At 35.4% G+C, this 18,991-nt stretch overlaps 1 protein-coding gene across 1 annotated transcript in view; it reads left to right on the top strand.

Moving 5' to 3' along the window:
• btbd11b (BTB (POZ) domain containing 11b) overlaps window positions 1-18,991 on the top strand; it is a 59,018-nt gene that overhangs the window by 29,235 nt on the left and 10,792 nt on the right. The window contains 10 exon segments of the mRNA XM_043264095.1: window positions 5,616-5,759; window positions 13,424-13,628; window positions 14,986-15,138; window positions 15,419-15,584; window position 15,666; window positions 16,522-16,610; window positions 18,166-18,237; window positions 18,240-18,269; window positions 18,578-18,671; window positions 18,782-18,917. Of these exon segments, the coding sequence (XP_043120030.1) occupies window positions 5,616-5,759; window positions 13,424-13,628; window positions 14,986-15,138; window positions 15,419-15,584; window position 15,666; window positions 16,522-16,610; window positions 18,166-18,237; window positions 18,240-18,269; window positions 18,578-18,671; window positions 18,782-18,917 (1,090 nt within the window).

Here is an 18,991-nt window from a genome sequence, read left to right as displayed (position 1 = left end):
TTCTTATTGCCTTACATATGGACTCCATCTGCTTAGGGCTGCCAGAATTCAGCATGTGCGATTTAACCTATTACAAAACTCTCTCAAACTATCGTTTCAGTTGTCCGCTATATGGTTAAACTGTTTTTGGAGGGCGTAGGATATACCGCCATTGCACAAGTCTCTAGTGTGTCACTAAAATACCATGAAGAAACGTTGGATATTATTTTGCTCATGTGTGGGTTTAACCTAGCATAGAGGTTAGTAAAGGAGTTGACCAAGCGCAAAACTGCGTGAGTGTAATAGGTGTTGTGGGTGTAGGTTTACATGGTGTGACTTGAATCACTTTCTAGCTTTTGCATGTTGGCATTGCACTGTGAGAAATCCAGGGAGTTGTTTTTCCACATTTATACTTGGAGAGCGACAGAAAATGTGTGTGTGTGTGTGTGTATGTGATTTCATCTGCATTCTCAGGCTAAGTGAGCAGGCCGGGCTTCACAGGCCTTTAAAATAGATTTAAATACAGACTCTAAGCTCCAGTGAGGTCAGTGGCGTCATCCGCACTCGCACGCGTGCATGGGGAAAGCTGGGAAAGCTCCGGTATGTCCCAGCGGTTCCTCCCCATTGACTGCCCAAGCGTACTAGATCTTCTAATGTCCCCTTGTCAGCCTGTCAAAGCACTTTTGGTCGACGCGTCCACTGTGAAGCATGCGATAAGTACTGAAATGCAATTCTGGCACCCTAGAGGTAAAATGCTAATTATTTTATAGAGCCTCTCATCTGAGCCAACCTGTGGATGCTGTGTTTTTCCAAACCAAAGCCTTTGGTTTTGGCCAAAAGGAGTGTGTTGTAAGTTGCCAATGTGAATTCATAGGGTTTTGACATTGTTACAGGGCATTGACGCCTGCACACCCACAATCCTCAGCTGGTTTAAACCTGGCTGACGCCTTCATTATTCGTTCTCTGTTGCTCATCGGCTTGAAAGCAGCATGTATTGAAATCTGCTGGTGTATGTTTGCTTGAATAACAGTTTTCAGCATTTTAAATTACTTTTGAAATGTATAGATCTATAAAGAGCAACCTCAGAAATATTATATATCTGTAGCATTTACATATATTATATCTATAGCATTTAAACACTCACACCATATGTAAAATGTGTACATTTTAAATTGCATTACATAAATTAACGTTAAACCAAGTGACAATTTCTCCCTTGCATCTGTGTAAATATAATATTGTAACATCTGAACACTTAAACAACACATATAAAAGATATGAATGTCATTGCATTAAATTATATATATATATATATATATATATATATATATATATATATATATATATATATATTTTTTTTTTTTTTTTTTTAGTGCCATATTTTTCCACTTTTGCAATAACTCTTTTGATTTTATTTTATTTATCATTCAACCATAAAGTATCCATAATTTTGGATAATATGCATTACTGTTCAAAAGTTTAGCATCAGTAAGTACGTCTTTTAATTAGTACTTTTATTCAGCATTTAAGTGTCACAAATATTGCATGTATTGATTCTCCTAGGTTCGCTTTAATAAAAGTAGTTTCAAAGTCAGATTTTACGGAAACCTCTGCAATTTGTGGTCAACCAAAAGCTTTATTAAAAACAAACTACATCACACAGTTATGACTTATCGCTCTATCATAATAACACGCTCCCGCTGTAATGTGGGCACTAAACCAAATTCCCAGCACGAGGAGGTCTGTATCTTTTAGGTCAAATGTCCAGAATAAATCCACTGATGTCCAGCAGACAGTCAGAATAGAGAAAATGTGTGTTACAAGTTGGAAAGAAAAGCTGGAGGCTCTATTTTTCTCAGTCTACTTATGTCATCATAAACCAAGTTCCTTGAGAATAGAGATTTTTGTGGTATGGGTATCACTTTGGACACACTTTTAATGGTTTCCAAACCCACAGGCCTTTTGGATAGTGAGCTGGAGTGAGGGAGGTCTTAATCTGCAGTGGCATCACTGGCAGATACTGCACACTCGAAGACGATGAATAAGGAGCTTAAGGGAAAAACTTTTCACTTCATGACCTGGCATCATGATCATTTATTTATTATTATGCAGCATTATGCAAATGCATTTTCACACTGGTCGCCATAACTCATTACAGCCATGAGTGAAGTAGCGGAGGAGCTGTATGAATGACAGTATGGTTTCAAGCTTTAGGCTTTTCCTTGCACTCTAATGCTTTGCTTGTTCCGGGACATCAGCTCTATTTTAATTCTTTATAAATTAAACATTTCACAATCTTTGATACCCACAAAATACAGATTTTCTTCTTTTTAATAAAATTCCTTTTCAATAATTTAACTGCAGGTAATTATTTTTGTTGCAGTCACAGGATGCTGTTACCTGACCTCTGAATGACCTGAAAATATTAATACTAAAATATTAATATTATTATTCTACATTCTGTTCAATTATTAATTGAATACACTGACCCGGGATCTAAAGAGTAACCTCAGATATAAACATTTGAACATTTTTTTATTATGAATTTTATTGCAGAATATTTTTTTTGCTTGTAATTTGACTTCCATAAAAGTGTAATATAAAGTAATATAATTTTGAATATTATTATTACAAGTATGCTCAACAATAAACATTTAAAACATTTATTTTGATTTATTAGTTCTGTATTTTTAAAATCAACAAAATCCTGAGTATTTTTAAAATACATTTAAAAGTTGTTTTAACAATTTTTTTAAATATTACTATTTTTACAGAATCTTTCTCAAATAAATGCAACATCTGTAAGCATAAGATCAGAAATATCAAAAAAATCTTATTGACCCCATTTTCTAATGTTCAGCATGATTGTTGTGAAATATTTTTCTATAAAATAAATTGTACACTTCTTCATATATATTTATCTGAAGCATTGACCTTCAAAACGTATTAAAAATATATTTTTCTGCAGTAGGCCAGCTGTAAAACCTGCCATCAAGTGTTTCTGAACACGATTTCCTTTTTAAGAGTAATCGCACAGAACAAAAGAAGGCCAGGATTTGGAAGAAGCCAGGCTTTTAAAGTTATTTAAAGTGCGTGTGTGTGCATTTCTCTACGTGTGAAGTCTTTATAGCCTACTGTAATTTGAAAAGTTTACCCTGACCGATGTTTGAGGAAGTGGAGCTGAAAGGAAATCGAGCGAGATGCCAGTCTTACCACCCGTCGCTTTAAGTGTTTCAGGCTGGCTGTGCATGAGCCTGGCACACTCATCTGTCACAGAGACCCGCTGAGAGTTTTAATAAGAGCTGTGGACTCAGGAGATTATAGTGAACGAGGGGAATTTTGCTCCGCTCTAGGATCGTATACACCTGTCAGTCATTCTTCATTGAGCTGAGGCGAGTGCAATGGTGAGCAAGATCTTATTATGAACATCTGCAGGGCTACGAATTAGTTTGTATTAATACATGGATACAATAGCAGACTACTAGGCCCAGGACAGTGAGGTGTGGTCTTGCATTGCTAAACACCTGTACTTCCTCCCATGCCGCAGGCAAGTAACCCATCCTCCACCCCAGTCTTGTCTCCATGGCAACCTAGTTCAAATTCTATCAGGATGCGCCTTATTTTTATTCCTCCTGAAGCACTTACTGTAAGGTGAACTGCATGATCTATGTAGCAGCAATTACATAAGAGTGCATTTTTAATAATAATAACATGCCTTGGAAGATCTATGATGAGCTTGTCGAGCAATATATTTACATTATGATACGCAGCACATACACTGTCATGTGAAGCTGATTAAGAATTTACATCATTCCCGCTCTCGGCAGGGCCCTAAAATTACATTTGCCTCACGAGAGTAAATGAGTCGGTTCAAATGAAAGCCCTCTGTCAGTGGAGGACGACAAAACAGAGTCATTTGTTTCCGCCACATCATAATTTAACACGCCGTCGGCTCCAGGAGTGTTTGGCAACAATGGAAACTGATGGAAACATAAGGATGAGAGCGAATCCAATTTTCGAGGAGCCCAAGCATCCTGTTAAAAACAATAACCACTGTGATTCAGACACTAACGAGTCTCACCTCTGCGCTTCGACTGTGAGCCGGGATGAAAAGCTTTGTGATGGTGCAGTAGTGCTGAACAAGCGAAGCCTTCAATCTAATGTTGATTTCAAGGAGACTGTGTGATGTGGAGTCTGTTTCATTTATAAAGCGGAATCCTTTCAGGTGTCATCATTGAAACATTAGCATTAAGTTATATATGCGTGTAGACCTGTCTGTGTTCCACAAATAGAGGACGGCAGTTCTTTACAGTAATTGCTGGTTGTCCGGAAAGGTGATACGCCTCCCTTTCTCCTTGTAAGCAGACAAAACAATCGGCCGGCCAAGTTTATCACCTGTTACAGCCTAGAAGGAAGTCCTGGGGGACCTGTTATAAAGCTTGCCTGCTTAGTATTATTAAAGAGATAGTCCATCCAAAAATGGAATAATTTGCTCACCCTTATGTTGTTCTAAACCTGTATGACCTTCTTTGTCTTTTGGAACATACAAGAAAATATTTTGATAAATGTTGACAACCAAACAGCTTCGCCTCCATTGACTTCTGTAATAGTCAATGGGAAGCTTCGCCTCCATTGACAATGATAGTCAATGGGAAGCTAAATTTGTTTGCTGATATTCTTCGAAACATCTTCTTTCATCTTTCACAAAAGAAAGAAAGTTATATGGGTTTGGAACGACGTGAGGTTGTATATATAGTGTTGTCATATTTGGGTGAACTATCCCTTTAAATGAAGGTGACTATCCACTGCAGTGAATGGGAGTTGAAACAGCTGATAAAAATATAACTGTAATCCACAAGTAATCCACACCACTCCAGTCCATCATTTAATATCTTGTGAAGTAAAGTAATATCTTTGTTAGAAACACATCCTCCATTAAGACATTTTAAAATACTGCTTCTGGCCGAAATATGAGTCCATAATCCATAATAACACTTCCTCAAGACTCCAGTAAAAAAACAAACTCCTGCTGTCCTCTTACATTAATTCCATCTGCATACACTGCAAAAAAGGCTTCCATTCAAAAAATGTCTTTGTCTCGTTTCTAGCCATAGTGTCTGAAAATGCATAAATCAAAGACAAGTAAAAAACAAGTAAAAGTTTTCTAGACAAGTAAAAAAAATGTTTTGTTAGTCAAAATTAAGTGACTTTCTTGTGTCAAGTACAATTTCACTTAATTTGGACATTTTTTCACTGAGAACAGGACAATATTTTTTTCTTGTGTCGAAAGTCCTTCTTGATTTAAGAATTTCTAGATATTTTGACTCATAGGTTCTGTTCCTGAGGGTATGTGTCTTTGATGTTATTACCATTATTATTATTATTTTATTATATACTTGTCTTTAATGTAGGATAAAAATGCGTGCTAAATAAATCAGTGTTAAAATACACGTTTATCCCAAGAGTTCCCAATGCTCTACTGGTAGACTGGAACTTTTTGCATTTAGTTTACTGAAAGATGAACCGCATGATCTCTATTGCAGCAATTATATAAGGTGCATTTTAACAACAATAACATGCATTTGTAACAGCTGCATTTAGCTGAAAATGTTTTCTTTCTGTTCAATTCTGTGCAGGAATCCTCAGTTTGCCGGACAGTTTGAGCCTGCACAGGAACCAGCAGCGCTCGAATAAAGCAGGAGACGCCTACAGTCAGTCCGAGCAGCGTACTATCGAGCAGTCCCTGCTGGCCACGCGCGTGGGGAGCATCGCTGAGCTCAGTGAGTAACCAAACCTCTATTTTCAACCTTAAATTAAAGCTCTTACTTTGTCTACCAATAGTTCCTTGTTCAGATAAGTGGAAGCCACTATCATTCTTTGGTTAAATATTTGTTTGTGTCTGAATGTGTGCACACACCTCCTTAAAGTGTTTTAAGCGGTACTGGTTCTGCTGGTTTATCTACAGCTCTGTTTGATCTGCATGTACAGCACACTTTCACAGTACTGAGCAACAGCAGTATGATGGTGCGGAGAGTTTAAAGATATAAATTTCAATGCAAATTCATTTCGTTTGAAGTAAGTATTAGCCCCAGGTTAGAGCATTTCACACCAAAGTGGTATGTGTTTACTAGGAATCCATCTGCTCAGGATTCAGTTCTCCATCTCTCACCTCAAACGGGCCTTTAGCTCTCAACATCCCATACAGCAAAATCCACTCTTAAACGGGTCCTATAAACTGTATTTGATTTTCCCATGAATTTAATGTACTGCTTTAGATATATCAGTTTTTAAAATGGCTGTTTAACAACACACTTAGTTAGACAGCATGCAGTTGTCCTATCTCCATCTTCTTTAACAATGGTCAAAAAAAAATGAAAATAATAAAAATAAATATAATCTTTATTTTTTTAGCATTTATTTTTGTTTTATGCATGATTATGTCATGTATACTGTATATATAATCTATGTTGTCATGTAGATTATATATCTATATTTATTTTGTGTTTATTTCTGGTAACACTTAAATGAAGGTATAAGTCACACATGTAAGTTACTTGTATTTACTATCATAAGCCAAACCCTAATCCTAACCGTAACCATACAGTAAGTACATGTAGTTAAATAATAGTACTCAGTACTTAAATGTATAATTTAGTGCTTAAATAATCGCGTCCAAAATAAATGTTTTTGTGCACATGTGCATATATATGTGTACTGTTTATATTTATAATGTATATTTAAAGACAGACACACATGTAGAAAATATCTGTATGTATGTATATATTTATATTCATATATCTTAAAAATATATCAATATATATCAATATATATATATATATCTATATATATATATATATATTATACTATATACATAATAAATAAATGTGAACAAACATATATTATGTAAACAAAAACTTCCATTTTAGATTTATGACGATTAATCATTGCCCAGCATATAATTATAATGTAACAAGGACACCTTAAAATAAAGTATTAGCTTTACTTGTAAATATATATTATATTTAAAATGCTCCATATTTTTTGAACACTGAATTATAAAAGCTCTCATCTCACTTGTGCACATCATGTTATAGTTGCTTTTATTTTACTGCACATTGACTTGTGATGTTCAGCCATCTGACAACAAGATCCACACTGAATGTAATGACAACAACAGCATTTCCTTTAAGCAGAATCTAAGCCTAAAACTCAATCTTGCCTAAAACTTTTAACATTTCCGGGTTGCCTTCCAAACGCCGGTATTTTCTTCTGAAACAAAAATCTAATTAGATGTAAAGCTCTTTTACTTAGGAGATTGGTCATGTAATTCAATATATTTTACAGCAGAAAGCTTGTTCTATTCTTGAGAACATTGATTTTAAACGCAATTCTATATGTGCCGCAGGACAGACCTTGAAAGCGGCAAACACTAAAATGCAACAAATAAGCACGGCCGTTTTAATATTTGAAAAGGAAATGTAAACTTCTCATAGCGGAGCCTGGAGAAGCAGATATGCATAAAATGCTGCAGTTTGTTCTGTCAGGAATGTTTGTGCTCTTCAAAACCTAAATAAAAAAAATCTCCATTAGGACTTTTTTATAGATACAGTATCCATGGAGATTTCCATAAAATGCATCGTCTATTTCCAGCTTCTCTCTCTTTCTCATGGATGTCCCCAGTGACCCTGCAGGGGAAGTTGAGGGCATTTTGAACCCTGTTTAGGGACAGCGGTCCTCCCCTGATTTACACATTCAGTATTCCGCCTCCAGCAAGGGCAGGAACAACAACTGTCACATAGAGACTCTTTCTGCTTTTGGACAGTCACAACAGAACACTCTCACTCAAAGGGCAGAGTTTATTTTAAGAGAAGGCTGAACTTGCAGAATGCAGATCTAATTATACAGCTTTTAATGACAAATGCGTTTTTGTATGTTACTGATTTATTATTTATTTTTAAATCTTACAGAGTGTGCATATCAAGAAATATAGTATAAACTTGATGTGAACAAGCCTCAAGTCTGTATTTAGAAGAACTGGATTGTTTTATAATATATGCTCTACTGGGAAATAAGTAATTAAGGTTTTTGAAAGAAGCGCAGTTAGAAATATACATTATGTGATACACTACTAAGATTGGAAATAATTAAGATTTAGTAGAAACAGTAATAATGTGAAATAATGCAAATTAAAAGAACTGGTGTTTTATTACATTTATTAACATTACATGTTTAATAACTTTTTGGAAATAGTGATTCATTTATTTGTTATACTTAAAAAATATAATAAAAAATAAAGTATAGCAATGGTTCACAAGAATCTTTATAAACCTGTGTATCATGGTTCCCATAAAAAATACAAAGCAGCAAAACTATGCACTAAATTATTATATTACAAAGATTTTAATATTACTATTTTACTGTAATGGTTTTAAATCAGATTTTTCTCAGATTTTTCCCGAAACCAAAGTCATAATTTTTATTCCCAATATTTGACTGCTTGTGTATTACATAATGTGTATTTATAACTGTCTTTAAGTTCAGTGTTTGTACCAGGCTTTTGCAGTATTTGCAGGATCAGGGTTATTACAAAGTTCAAAGCTGTATGTTATTAAATCGGAATGGAAGGCATTCAGACTCTCAAAGTCACTGCCTCTCACCAAATCACTGTACATCTGAAGTACATGTGACCTTTTGTAGGCTTGTCACGATCCTCTCACAGCTGTATATATCCAGGGGAAGCCTGAAATCTACAATTCCATACGGTAATAGTACTTTAATGTAATTACACTCATAAAATCCCATAACAGCAGAGCATGGCGTTAGATTAAATCTTCTTACAGTACATAGGTTTTTATGAGTCCCTCATGAGCGGGTTAAGTAGAAGACATCATCCCCTGCAGAACACGAAAAGGTCAAAAGGTCAATGCATTAACAGCCTTTTTTTGTTCGGTCCTTGTCTCTTTAAATTCCATTGTGTCTTCGAGTCGGCAGAGCAGATCTTGTTCCTTAATAATTCGCTCTCCAGATCTGCACTGAAAAATCTCACTCTTTCTGGGGTCAATTTAACAGTAATGCAGATTGAGCAGCTATTGCTTGCTGTATAGAAAAGATAAGTGGTGCGTATTTAAATTTAGTTTCTATTATGTGAAGTAAAATCTAATAACTGAGGGACAAATGACGTCCAGAAAAGCTAAGCTCCACTGCACTTCATGGGTTTTCTCTAACATACTACATTTGTTCATGGAATGGTTTGTTTGATCTAAATAAGACCAATTCTCTGCTTTCAGCATTTATGTGTGTGTGTGCAAAAACTTTACCTTGGGCTATGGCAGTTACTTAGCCATTAACAGCTAATTGGGTAACGTACATTTGTTGATAGTCATTTTCGCATTAGTCTGCACCGATTCTAAAACAGCCCTAAAGGAGAATCGACTCTTGTGCAGAATATATAGCTGTTTAAGTGTCTTACATTAGGCTCTGTCTGAACGAAACCTGCACAACAGTCAGGAGTTTCTTTTTTCTCTTAGGCTGGCCAGACACCAATCAACAACCTTCACGGCTGGATTGCCATCACTGAGTGTTTCCATGCCGCATTATAACATTTTTTTCCCTGTTTTCCTGAAAGTCCCTGTTTCTCCCATAGCTGCGCTAATGCATTTATTCCCTCTTGCTTCATAAAACGCTCATTACGTTTCATTGCTTCATTGCTCTGGAGCACCACTGGAGCCCAATGACTTCTTCTTAATTGTTTATCTACACTTTTCTTACAGTATATACAGTAATTCTAGTTAGCAGTGAGTTTTCTGTCACCGGAAATGTAGCCGTAACCTTGCTGAGATATACATTTCTTTGGCATGTCTGGAAAAGCCAACCTCATTATGTTCAGTAGGTGTGAGGAGACCCATACTAAGTATTTTCAACAGAAGAATAGGAGAAAACTTTGGGTGAAAATCATGAAAAGGGTATATATACATTATCTGCACTTTCAATATATTCAATATATCTAAAATAAATGAAAACTCAAATGTTATTAGGATCTAAAAAATTTTTTTATTAATATACATTACAAACCACAAAGTAGTATTACTTTATTATTTACTATTTTCTAATAATAATGCTACATAAAAATATAAATATTATATATATAAAAAATATATATATATACAAAGCATCCTATATATTTCAATAATATAGAATAGTTTTTTCCTCACATTAATTACATGATTAGACGATGATAGTATTGAGAATATGACGTTAGCTTTACAGTTATAAGAAATATGCTTAATTGTACACTTAATTTAGCTTTGAATTTGATGTTTTCAGTAAAACTAGTCAAATTAAATGAAATAAATAATTAATTTAATTAATAATGATAATGATACTAATTTTTAAGATTTAATAATGATATACAATTGGATTTAATAATGAAGAGTGTGTGTGTGTGTGTGTGTGTGTGTGTGTGTGTGTGCGTTAATATTTTTACATTTTACACACATGAACACACACACATATACATATACCAACATTTTTGTCATAAAATTTTATTTAAAATGTACACTGATTTCTATCTATCTATCTTGATTTTGAGATACAATTTTTGATGTTATACCCATGATGTGCAATTTTCCAGACATTTAAAAAAAACAACTACAGTTAATCCAACTAATCCCAGTCTGACGTTTCATAAAAAGACAGGAAATCTGTTGTGTTGCATAAAGCCAAGCGGACCGCCTTCCTCTCTCATGGCCTTTCCTTGATAATTTATGTCGTGGTTCAGGGAGGACAGCCAATCGATTCTGCTCAGTTTTCACAGTAAAACACCATTCCGCATCCTCCATTCCCTACATCTCGTTCTCAGTCTGAGGATGAAGGGCACCTTCTCTCTGCTGTTACGGATGAGAGTATCATATTTAACCCAACACGCTCGAGCAAAAAGAAGCTCTTCTGCGCTGTTGTTATATTACATTGCCACGCATATTCATACAAATACCCTACAGTACCTGCAGATGATTGGCTCTGTTGGTAATGAGGTTTAAAGTCATGACTAATAGACGAAGACCTTTTGCCATGGCTGTGTTTGTTTAGATGGTTAATCTTGAGCATATCTCTGAGTTTGTTCCTCTGCTGCCCCTCCGACTTGAGGAAATGTCACACGCTATCATGAATAAGAGATGAGTGTCGGTCACAGAGGAGCCCCAGGTGGCTTCCAGCCCCTCTCCTCCTCTCGAGAGCCTCCCGCTACCACCTCCGACTGCAAACGGCGCGTGCTTCTCTGCTGACAGGTGTATTCTTGCACTTTATTGTTTGTGCGTGTAGCTGCCACGGCTGCTGATAATGTATTCCACATAATCCTGTAATTATTGTGTGTAATTACAGTGCATATCTTTGGCCTCCGCTGTCAGATAGTCCACATAGCTTCCGCTCAAACTCATCAGTATTCCCTCTTTATAATTCCTGCATTCTTGCTTTATTCTGTCATTATGCACTCACCCTCATGTTGTTCCAAATCCAAAGCTGTTAGCTGTTTTTGCCCAAACAATGAAAGTCAATGGGGTCCAATAAAACATTGAATCGCACTTTGACGCAATTCTGATTTTGCTAATTAATTTCAGTTGGTACAGTTGTTTTGTATGACCCACTTATACCCCACTGACCCCATTGATGCTTATAGCTTGGAACTGAGTCATGCTTTCATGCCTTTTCTAAAAAACTTAAATTTTCATGCTTAATCATACATCCATGTAAAATACATTTACTTGTGAAATCAGGTTGGCTATTCCTTTAAATCCGCAGCCTTGGCAGAGGAATTACAACAGTTAAACAAGTCATTTATTTTTTAAATGCATGCTCGTCTTGCACAGACGGCCTCGTTAATTCATTAGAGTAACAGAGATGTGAAATGTTTTAGAGAGAATGAGAGCGAGTGCTGCAGTCATTTAAGTTGCAGAGCAATAGATGAGGCTGTTTCTCAGTGTTCCTCTTAGAGTGTGTTATTGACTGAACTGAACACAGTGTGGTTCAGTTGAATGCATTCAGAAGAATTGGGTCTCGTGGACTAAATGAGACCATAGATGACCTGGAAGTTTCACATATGAAAGGCAATAGTCATTAGAGCGAGAGGAATAGTGTTTAACTTTCTGTGTAATAAATCTAGAGCTTTGTGTGACCTTGTTTGAAAAGAAGTTTGTGACAATACACACACATACATACACACACACATTTAAATGAGATCAGATAAATAATGTGTTTCTGTGTGTGTTTTATACATACACACACACACACATATATATATATATATATATATATATATATATATATATATATATTTGTATACATGTACTTTATATACATTTTATATATAACGTGTATATGTATGTATATATATATATATATATATATATATATATATATATGTGTGTGTGTGTGTGTGTGTGTGTGTGTGTGTATAAAGTATATGTATACACATTAAAATATATGTATACACACACACGCATTACACATATATATTAGTGCTGTCTAACGATTAATCAAATGCAAAATATACAATTTTGTTCACATAATATATGTATGTGTATTGTCTATATTCATTGTATTTATTAATGCAAACACATGCATGTATATATGTAAGAAAAATGTTATGTTTACATTACATATATATATATAACAAATTATATGAATATAAGTATGTACATGTAAATATTTTCAAAGTATAAATATTTTCAAAATACTGTATGTGTGTTTATTTATGTATACATATAATATATATTTTGGTTGCAATTAATTAACACACATGTTTGTATATATATATATATATATATATATATATATATATATATATATATATATATATATATATATATAAATTAACACACATGTATATATATATATATATATATATATATATATATATATATATATATATATATATATATATATATATATATATATATATATACACCAACACATATATATACACATATGTGTATACTCAAGTAGCATTATTTTTGTAATGCAAAATATTACTGTTTTTGCTGTTTTAAATTGAAAAAATGCAGCATTTATGAATTAAGAATAAGAGAATTCTTTAAAACCATTAAATTACTCATTAAATTACTTTGAACATATTTTATATATATATATATATATATATATATATATATATATATATATATATATATATATATATATATATATATCCTCTTATAAAGTCCTGACAGGTGTACTCTGGCAAAATTACATAACCGTTTTGTGTAATATTCAGTTGGACTGACTGAGAATTTCATTACTGACAAACGTGCTGCTGAGGACCTACAAACAGCTGACTGGCAGAGAAAGATTGACAGAGCAGCTAATTTTTTATGCTGTAGCATCAATGTGACGAGAGTACTGTCCTTCACCATTTGCATCATTCCCAGCAAACCAAAGGTCTCTTGTGCCCCGACAGGTGATTTAGTGTCCAGAGCCATGCATCACCTTCAGCCTCTGAGCGTAAAGAACCACAGCAACGGCACTCCAGTTCCTCAGAAGAGCAGCCTGATCCACTGGGAGCCCGAGGCTTTATATACGCTCTGCTACTTCATGCACTGCCCTCAGATGGAGTGGGAGAACCCCAACGTAGAGCCGTCCAAAGTCACCTTACAGACCGAGAGGTGAGGGGACATCCACTGGGGCTGGGTATTCTTGTTAAGGGGCTTTCTGATTGATGCGGTGGCTCAAGGTACTTACCTTTAACCAAGTAGTCGTTTATTCAGCTTGACACTGAAAATATGATGAAATGCAGAGGAGTGTAAATGTGAAATACAGTGCAACAGACCGCAAGGCAATGCAATGAAATGAAGCCACATTATAAAAAGAAATGAAGAGTGGGTGAACTACTTCCTGCATCTGATGGAAAATTATGTTAGTGTCATTTTTACAAATATTAAATAAGTAAACATTTATGGGTTAATTTGTCTGCTAAACTTTGATCTTGTTTGGTGTAAATATTCTTAGGTTACATTGTGTTTCTCAGCTGCTAATGAGATTTAGCTTAGAAACCTAATTAAAAAATTTCATCTTCTGAGGTCAAGAAAAGGGCGTTTTCTTAGTTGAGCTGATATTAAATCAGTTTCTGTGAGATTAAGTTCAGTTTTGTCTTTCAAAGATTGAAGTATTTAAAGAACAAAAACGTTTAACTATTTTTTAAAATTGAAATAACACTAATATTATTGTCGATTAATATTTAATGAAAAACCTATAATGAGAAAAAAAACTGATGGTGCAGCTGACTAAAATTAGTTTTAGTTATATGAAGTTTATTTGCAAAAATTAGAAGTATTCAAACGCATAGTTTTTTACATTTTCAAAATTATTTTTATGATGTAATTGTGTTTTGTTGTGTTAGTTAGCTGTATAGTTGTTTTTGAACCTAATCAGAATAACCCCACCGCAGTTTGATTGAGATTGTACAATTAAGAAAACATTTTTTGGTTTGATCAAGTTATCTGTTTTTTCATATATAAGCATATAATATACACTACAATAATATAATATAAAATACATACAAAAGGAATAAATTACATGTAATATCAATACAATATCAAACAACGTTAATTATTTCAGATTTTTGTATCAAAGATTATATAGGCTATATACAAGTAGTGTATATACAGTATATGTATTTGGTAATATAAATAGAGCTGAAATAAATCAAAAATAAATATTTAGAAAAATGAAATGAAAAAAATGTAAACTAAATAAAAGTACATTTTGCTTCGGCAGATAACTAAAACTTACTGAAGTGCAACTAAAACTGAAATATGGATACTGAAAATGAATATATTAAAAAAAAAAATAAACATAAATGCAAATTAACCAAAAATGTAAAATTAAATTTAAAATGAAAACTGAACAATTTTTAAGCTAATTTAACAAATTATTCGATACAGTAATACCACCAAAACTCATTAGTGAAGACAAATTATGTGTATTCGTTAAATAACGCAGTCATTTTGTCTCCTCCTGCAGGCCATTTCTTGTACTGCCTCCTCTGATGGAGTGGATCAGAGTAGCTTTGGCACATGCGGAGCACCGCCGCAGCTTTTCAGTGGATAGCGATGATGTTCGGCAGGCGGCCAGGCTCCTGCTGCCCGGGGTGGATTGTGAACCCCGCCAGCTGAAGTAAGCGTGCTGCCATTAAATTAACATCCAGCAACCAGATATTGCTACCCATCATGAGTGAAATGAAAATGGCTCATAAACAGTCTGTACAGGGAAAATAAGCACAGTCGACCCAAAATAAGGCATGCATCACGCCATAACTGCTGTTTTATTGCTATTAGACCAAGTGTCGTAATGAAAGATTCGCCCGTGCATGAGTGTTTCACTTGGAATATGTGACTCAAGCTTTTTTTTGCAGAGGATTAAGACATTAGAGGATGTTTTTGTATGTGTGCCGCAGGACCGATGACTGTTTCTGCGTGTCACGTAAGCTGGATGCTGCCTCTACGGAGGCCAAATTCCTGCAGGACCTGGGCTTCCGCATGCTCAACTGTGGCCGCACTGACCTTGTCAACCAGGCCATCAACTTACTAGGACCCGGTGGAATCAACAGCATGAGTGAACAGGTTCAAATGATTCTTATAACAATCATGCACACAAATGCAAAACTTGCCATTGTTTTTGTATTTAACGGCATGTTACGGTAGGGTTTTGACATGTATAAAACATCTATAATGTGCAAGAAAAATGCCAACTGTAATATTATATGTATCTTTGCAAATGTTTTTACAAAATTTGATACAATTTTGAATGTGAATGTGCAAAAACATTTAGATGTCAATTTTGACGGCCCTTAAAAAACTTTTTTTCTCAAAAAATAAATAAAATAAAATAAAATAGACAGATTTCATTTCCTGTAGGTCATTTTGGGTAATTTTGCGCTGGTTTTGGCCTGGTCTTGCAGAGTTAGACCCTAGAAGTGGATTGTTCATGACGTCCTTTCTCAGTACAAATGCAGGTGCAACATCAGGTGCAAGAAAATTATTACACTTCACTTTAAAAAGATAAACACAACCAAACTCGAATGCACAAGTTGGTAGGTTGCTGCTGACTATCAATGCTTGCACACATCGCTATATTTTCCATTTATGGAAGCCCAGACAGAAACGAACAGATTTTGCACAGCAGGTTTCCCTCAATATTCACAGTGCTTAACGGTTGTACCGTATTAATCAGAGCCCACACCAATGCGCTTTCCATCACTGATTGCTTTGCTCCATTATTGACCTCAGGGAGTGGAAACATTTGCCGTTGCCTTTATTTCACAGCTAATTCACATGTTATCTGATTTTCCATCTCTTGATTTGAGTAACGCTATGGGTTTCCAGGAGATTGGTTCCTATCAACACAAGAAGACTCTTTCAGCGATTGAATTTTGTCTGCATAGAGCGATGCATTTAAATGAAATGCTGCTATTGTCAAGTTGCAATCCCTCGTTACTCCACAGTCAGAAGATATGTCTGGTGTGTGCTCAGCGTGACTGGTCTTTTGTGTGTTTTGCAGGGCATGACCCTCTGATGTACGCATGTGTTCGTGGTGGCGAAGCCATGGTTCAGATGCTGCTAGACGCAGGAGCCGACATCAACAGCGAGGTTTGTGACTACATCTGTGCTGCGCTTTTATATACACATTCTGTACACCCATCCTCCCGTCATGTAGTTTGATGTAGTGTTCGTGTTTATGTGTTGTAGTATGACAGGAGAAAACTCAGACTGCTTTGCATGCCCATGAGGGATTTGTCTGGGTAGATTTCCTCTGTGTTTGTTGGAAGTCACTGTCACTAGGTGCTGTTCTGCCAAACTCGGCCCTAGAAGCTGGGGAAGACAGATTTCTCTACTAATATACACGCTCACTATTTGTCGCTATTTCCAGCTTGATAAAACACGCCTCTGAGAGATATCACCCCAAGTCACAGTTTCAGTCACTTGTAGCTGGGAAGTAATATTGTTTACAACTGTGTGTCATAAAAATGTGAAAAGTTCATTGACGTTTGCTATGAATCAGGTTTTTATGCTCTCTCTCACAAAACCTTGCACCTTCTGCCTCCGCCAACAGCATACGAGAATTTAGATTTGTTTTTACCTTCAACATATTGGGTCAACCTTCAGTTTTTATAAATGGAAATGCAAAAAAGAAATGTATGGTGTCCATATTTGATAATTGTAAAATTAATTGCATTTAGCAGAAACGACTTGATGAGACAATATAGATGTAGTTGAAGCAATAATATGCAAAGTGCTGCCAGTTAAAACCTCATGAGTGTGTTATTATTATGTTAACCTTCAGTTTGCTAAATACAAGGTATTAACATAATTTAGAGTATAAATAACAGAAATAAAATATTTAGACTAAATTTAATATACACTAATTCACACAAATTCTATCATTAGCATAATATGTTTTGTTATGTTGAATGGAAGTTTTTTATAATTAATGAATTGAAAATAATATTAATATGTGTTTTAGTAGGTCTTGTTAAAGAATGTTATGGTATTTCTAATGCTTTAATACTTCTAAAAAAGTATAAACTTTTCTTATTGCACATTTTTAAGATTTAATTAATTAATTAAAGAATAATTCATAAAACTGATTAAGGATTGTTCAGTTAAAATACAGAAAGATTATTCAGTTCAGTTTGATGGATTTGTAGTACAATCTTAAATAAAGGTGCCATAGAAAACCTTTTTTTTTTTTTTTTTTTTTAATAGTTTCATAAAGACCCTTTAACAGCTGAAGAACCTTTCTGTTTCACAGATCTTTTTATAAAAAGGTAAGAAAGGGATGGTTCTTTAAAGAGCATCAGACTTTAAAGAGCATCAGATCCTTTAAAGCACCTTTATTCTTAAGAGTGTATTATTTAAATTGTATAATTCTTAAAAATAGGCCTATTTTTTGGGTATTATATCAATGTGGAAAATATCTAGGCTGCTTAATATATTTGTGGAAATTTTCACCTTTGATCAATTTAAGGCATTCATTTTGATACTGTACAGTCAGCTCCTATAAAGAGACAAAAAGGCCAAAGATCCTCTCCTATCTCCATACTTTGAGCTGAGCGCAGCGCCTCAGTGCTTTTCCCAGGACAGATTTTTAAAGGTCTCCATCTCTCTGATTTGTGCCCTACTCTGTCCCCTGTACCTCCCGTAGGTGCCAAACACAGTGCAAAAGTACCCCTCAGTCTTCCCAGAGACCCGGCAGGCCACGCCTCTCACCTTCGCCCAGTACTTCACCAGCACATCCCCGTGGTGCAGGTAGTGACCTCTCTCTCCGCCTGACCTTTCGCCAACACTTTAAGCCTAACTGAGTCAGCCTACAATTCCTGTAGCGTATGCATCAGTTTTCTCCTGAAAGCCTTGTCTGCATGAATTTATATTCTCAGCCTGCTCTCATTTTGTCACGGAGTCGTACACCCATTATGATTCATTATGTGTTTGCTTATTTCATCGTCATTGTCTCCAGTTCCTCAAATTAATCTTAGCAAGAATTGCTTTTCATTAGCTTATTCGCTACAGATGTTCTCCATAATGGAAAACCAAATCTCTTCTCTCTCCTTCCTCAGTTGCTTCTAGACGCTGGAGCTAATGTGGAGGGCTCTCTGCAGGACGGGATGGAGAACTACACTGAGACGCCTTTGCAGTTAGCTGCCGCTGCAGGTAAGAAAGCTCACACTGCAGACCGGACAACAGTGCCACTTCCTTCTCGAATTACTGAATTATAAGCCAGCGAGACCACAAGAGAGGACTCAGCAGTTTGTGTGCTGTAGGGAACTTTGAGCTGGTCAGTCTGCTTTTGGAGAGAGGAGCGGACCCCATGGTTGGGACCATGTACCGCAACGGCATCTCTACGGCACCGCACGGGGACATGAACTCCTACAGCCTGGCTGCAGCACACGGACATAGGTAACACACACACACATGCATTAGGCAAATACACACACGCGCGGTCTCGTAATTTATTAATAAAACTGCAAAAT

The sequence above is a fragment of the Puntigrus tetrazona genome, chromosome 18 (assembly GCF_018831695.1).
Source record: "Puntigrus tetrazona isolate hp1 chromosome 18, ASM1883169v1, whole genome shotgun sequence".
Taxonomy (NCBI): Eukaryota; Metazoa; Chordata; class Actinopteri; order Cypriniformes; family Cyprinidae; genus Puntigrus; species Puntigrus tetrazona.
The sequence above is the reverse complement of the archived record's forward strand: the minus strand, read 5'-3'. Positions and strand labels throughout refer to the sequence as shown.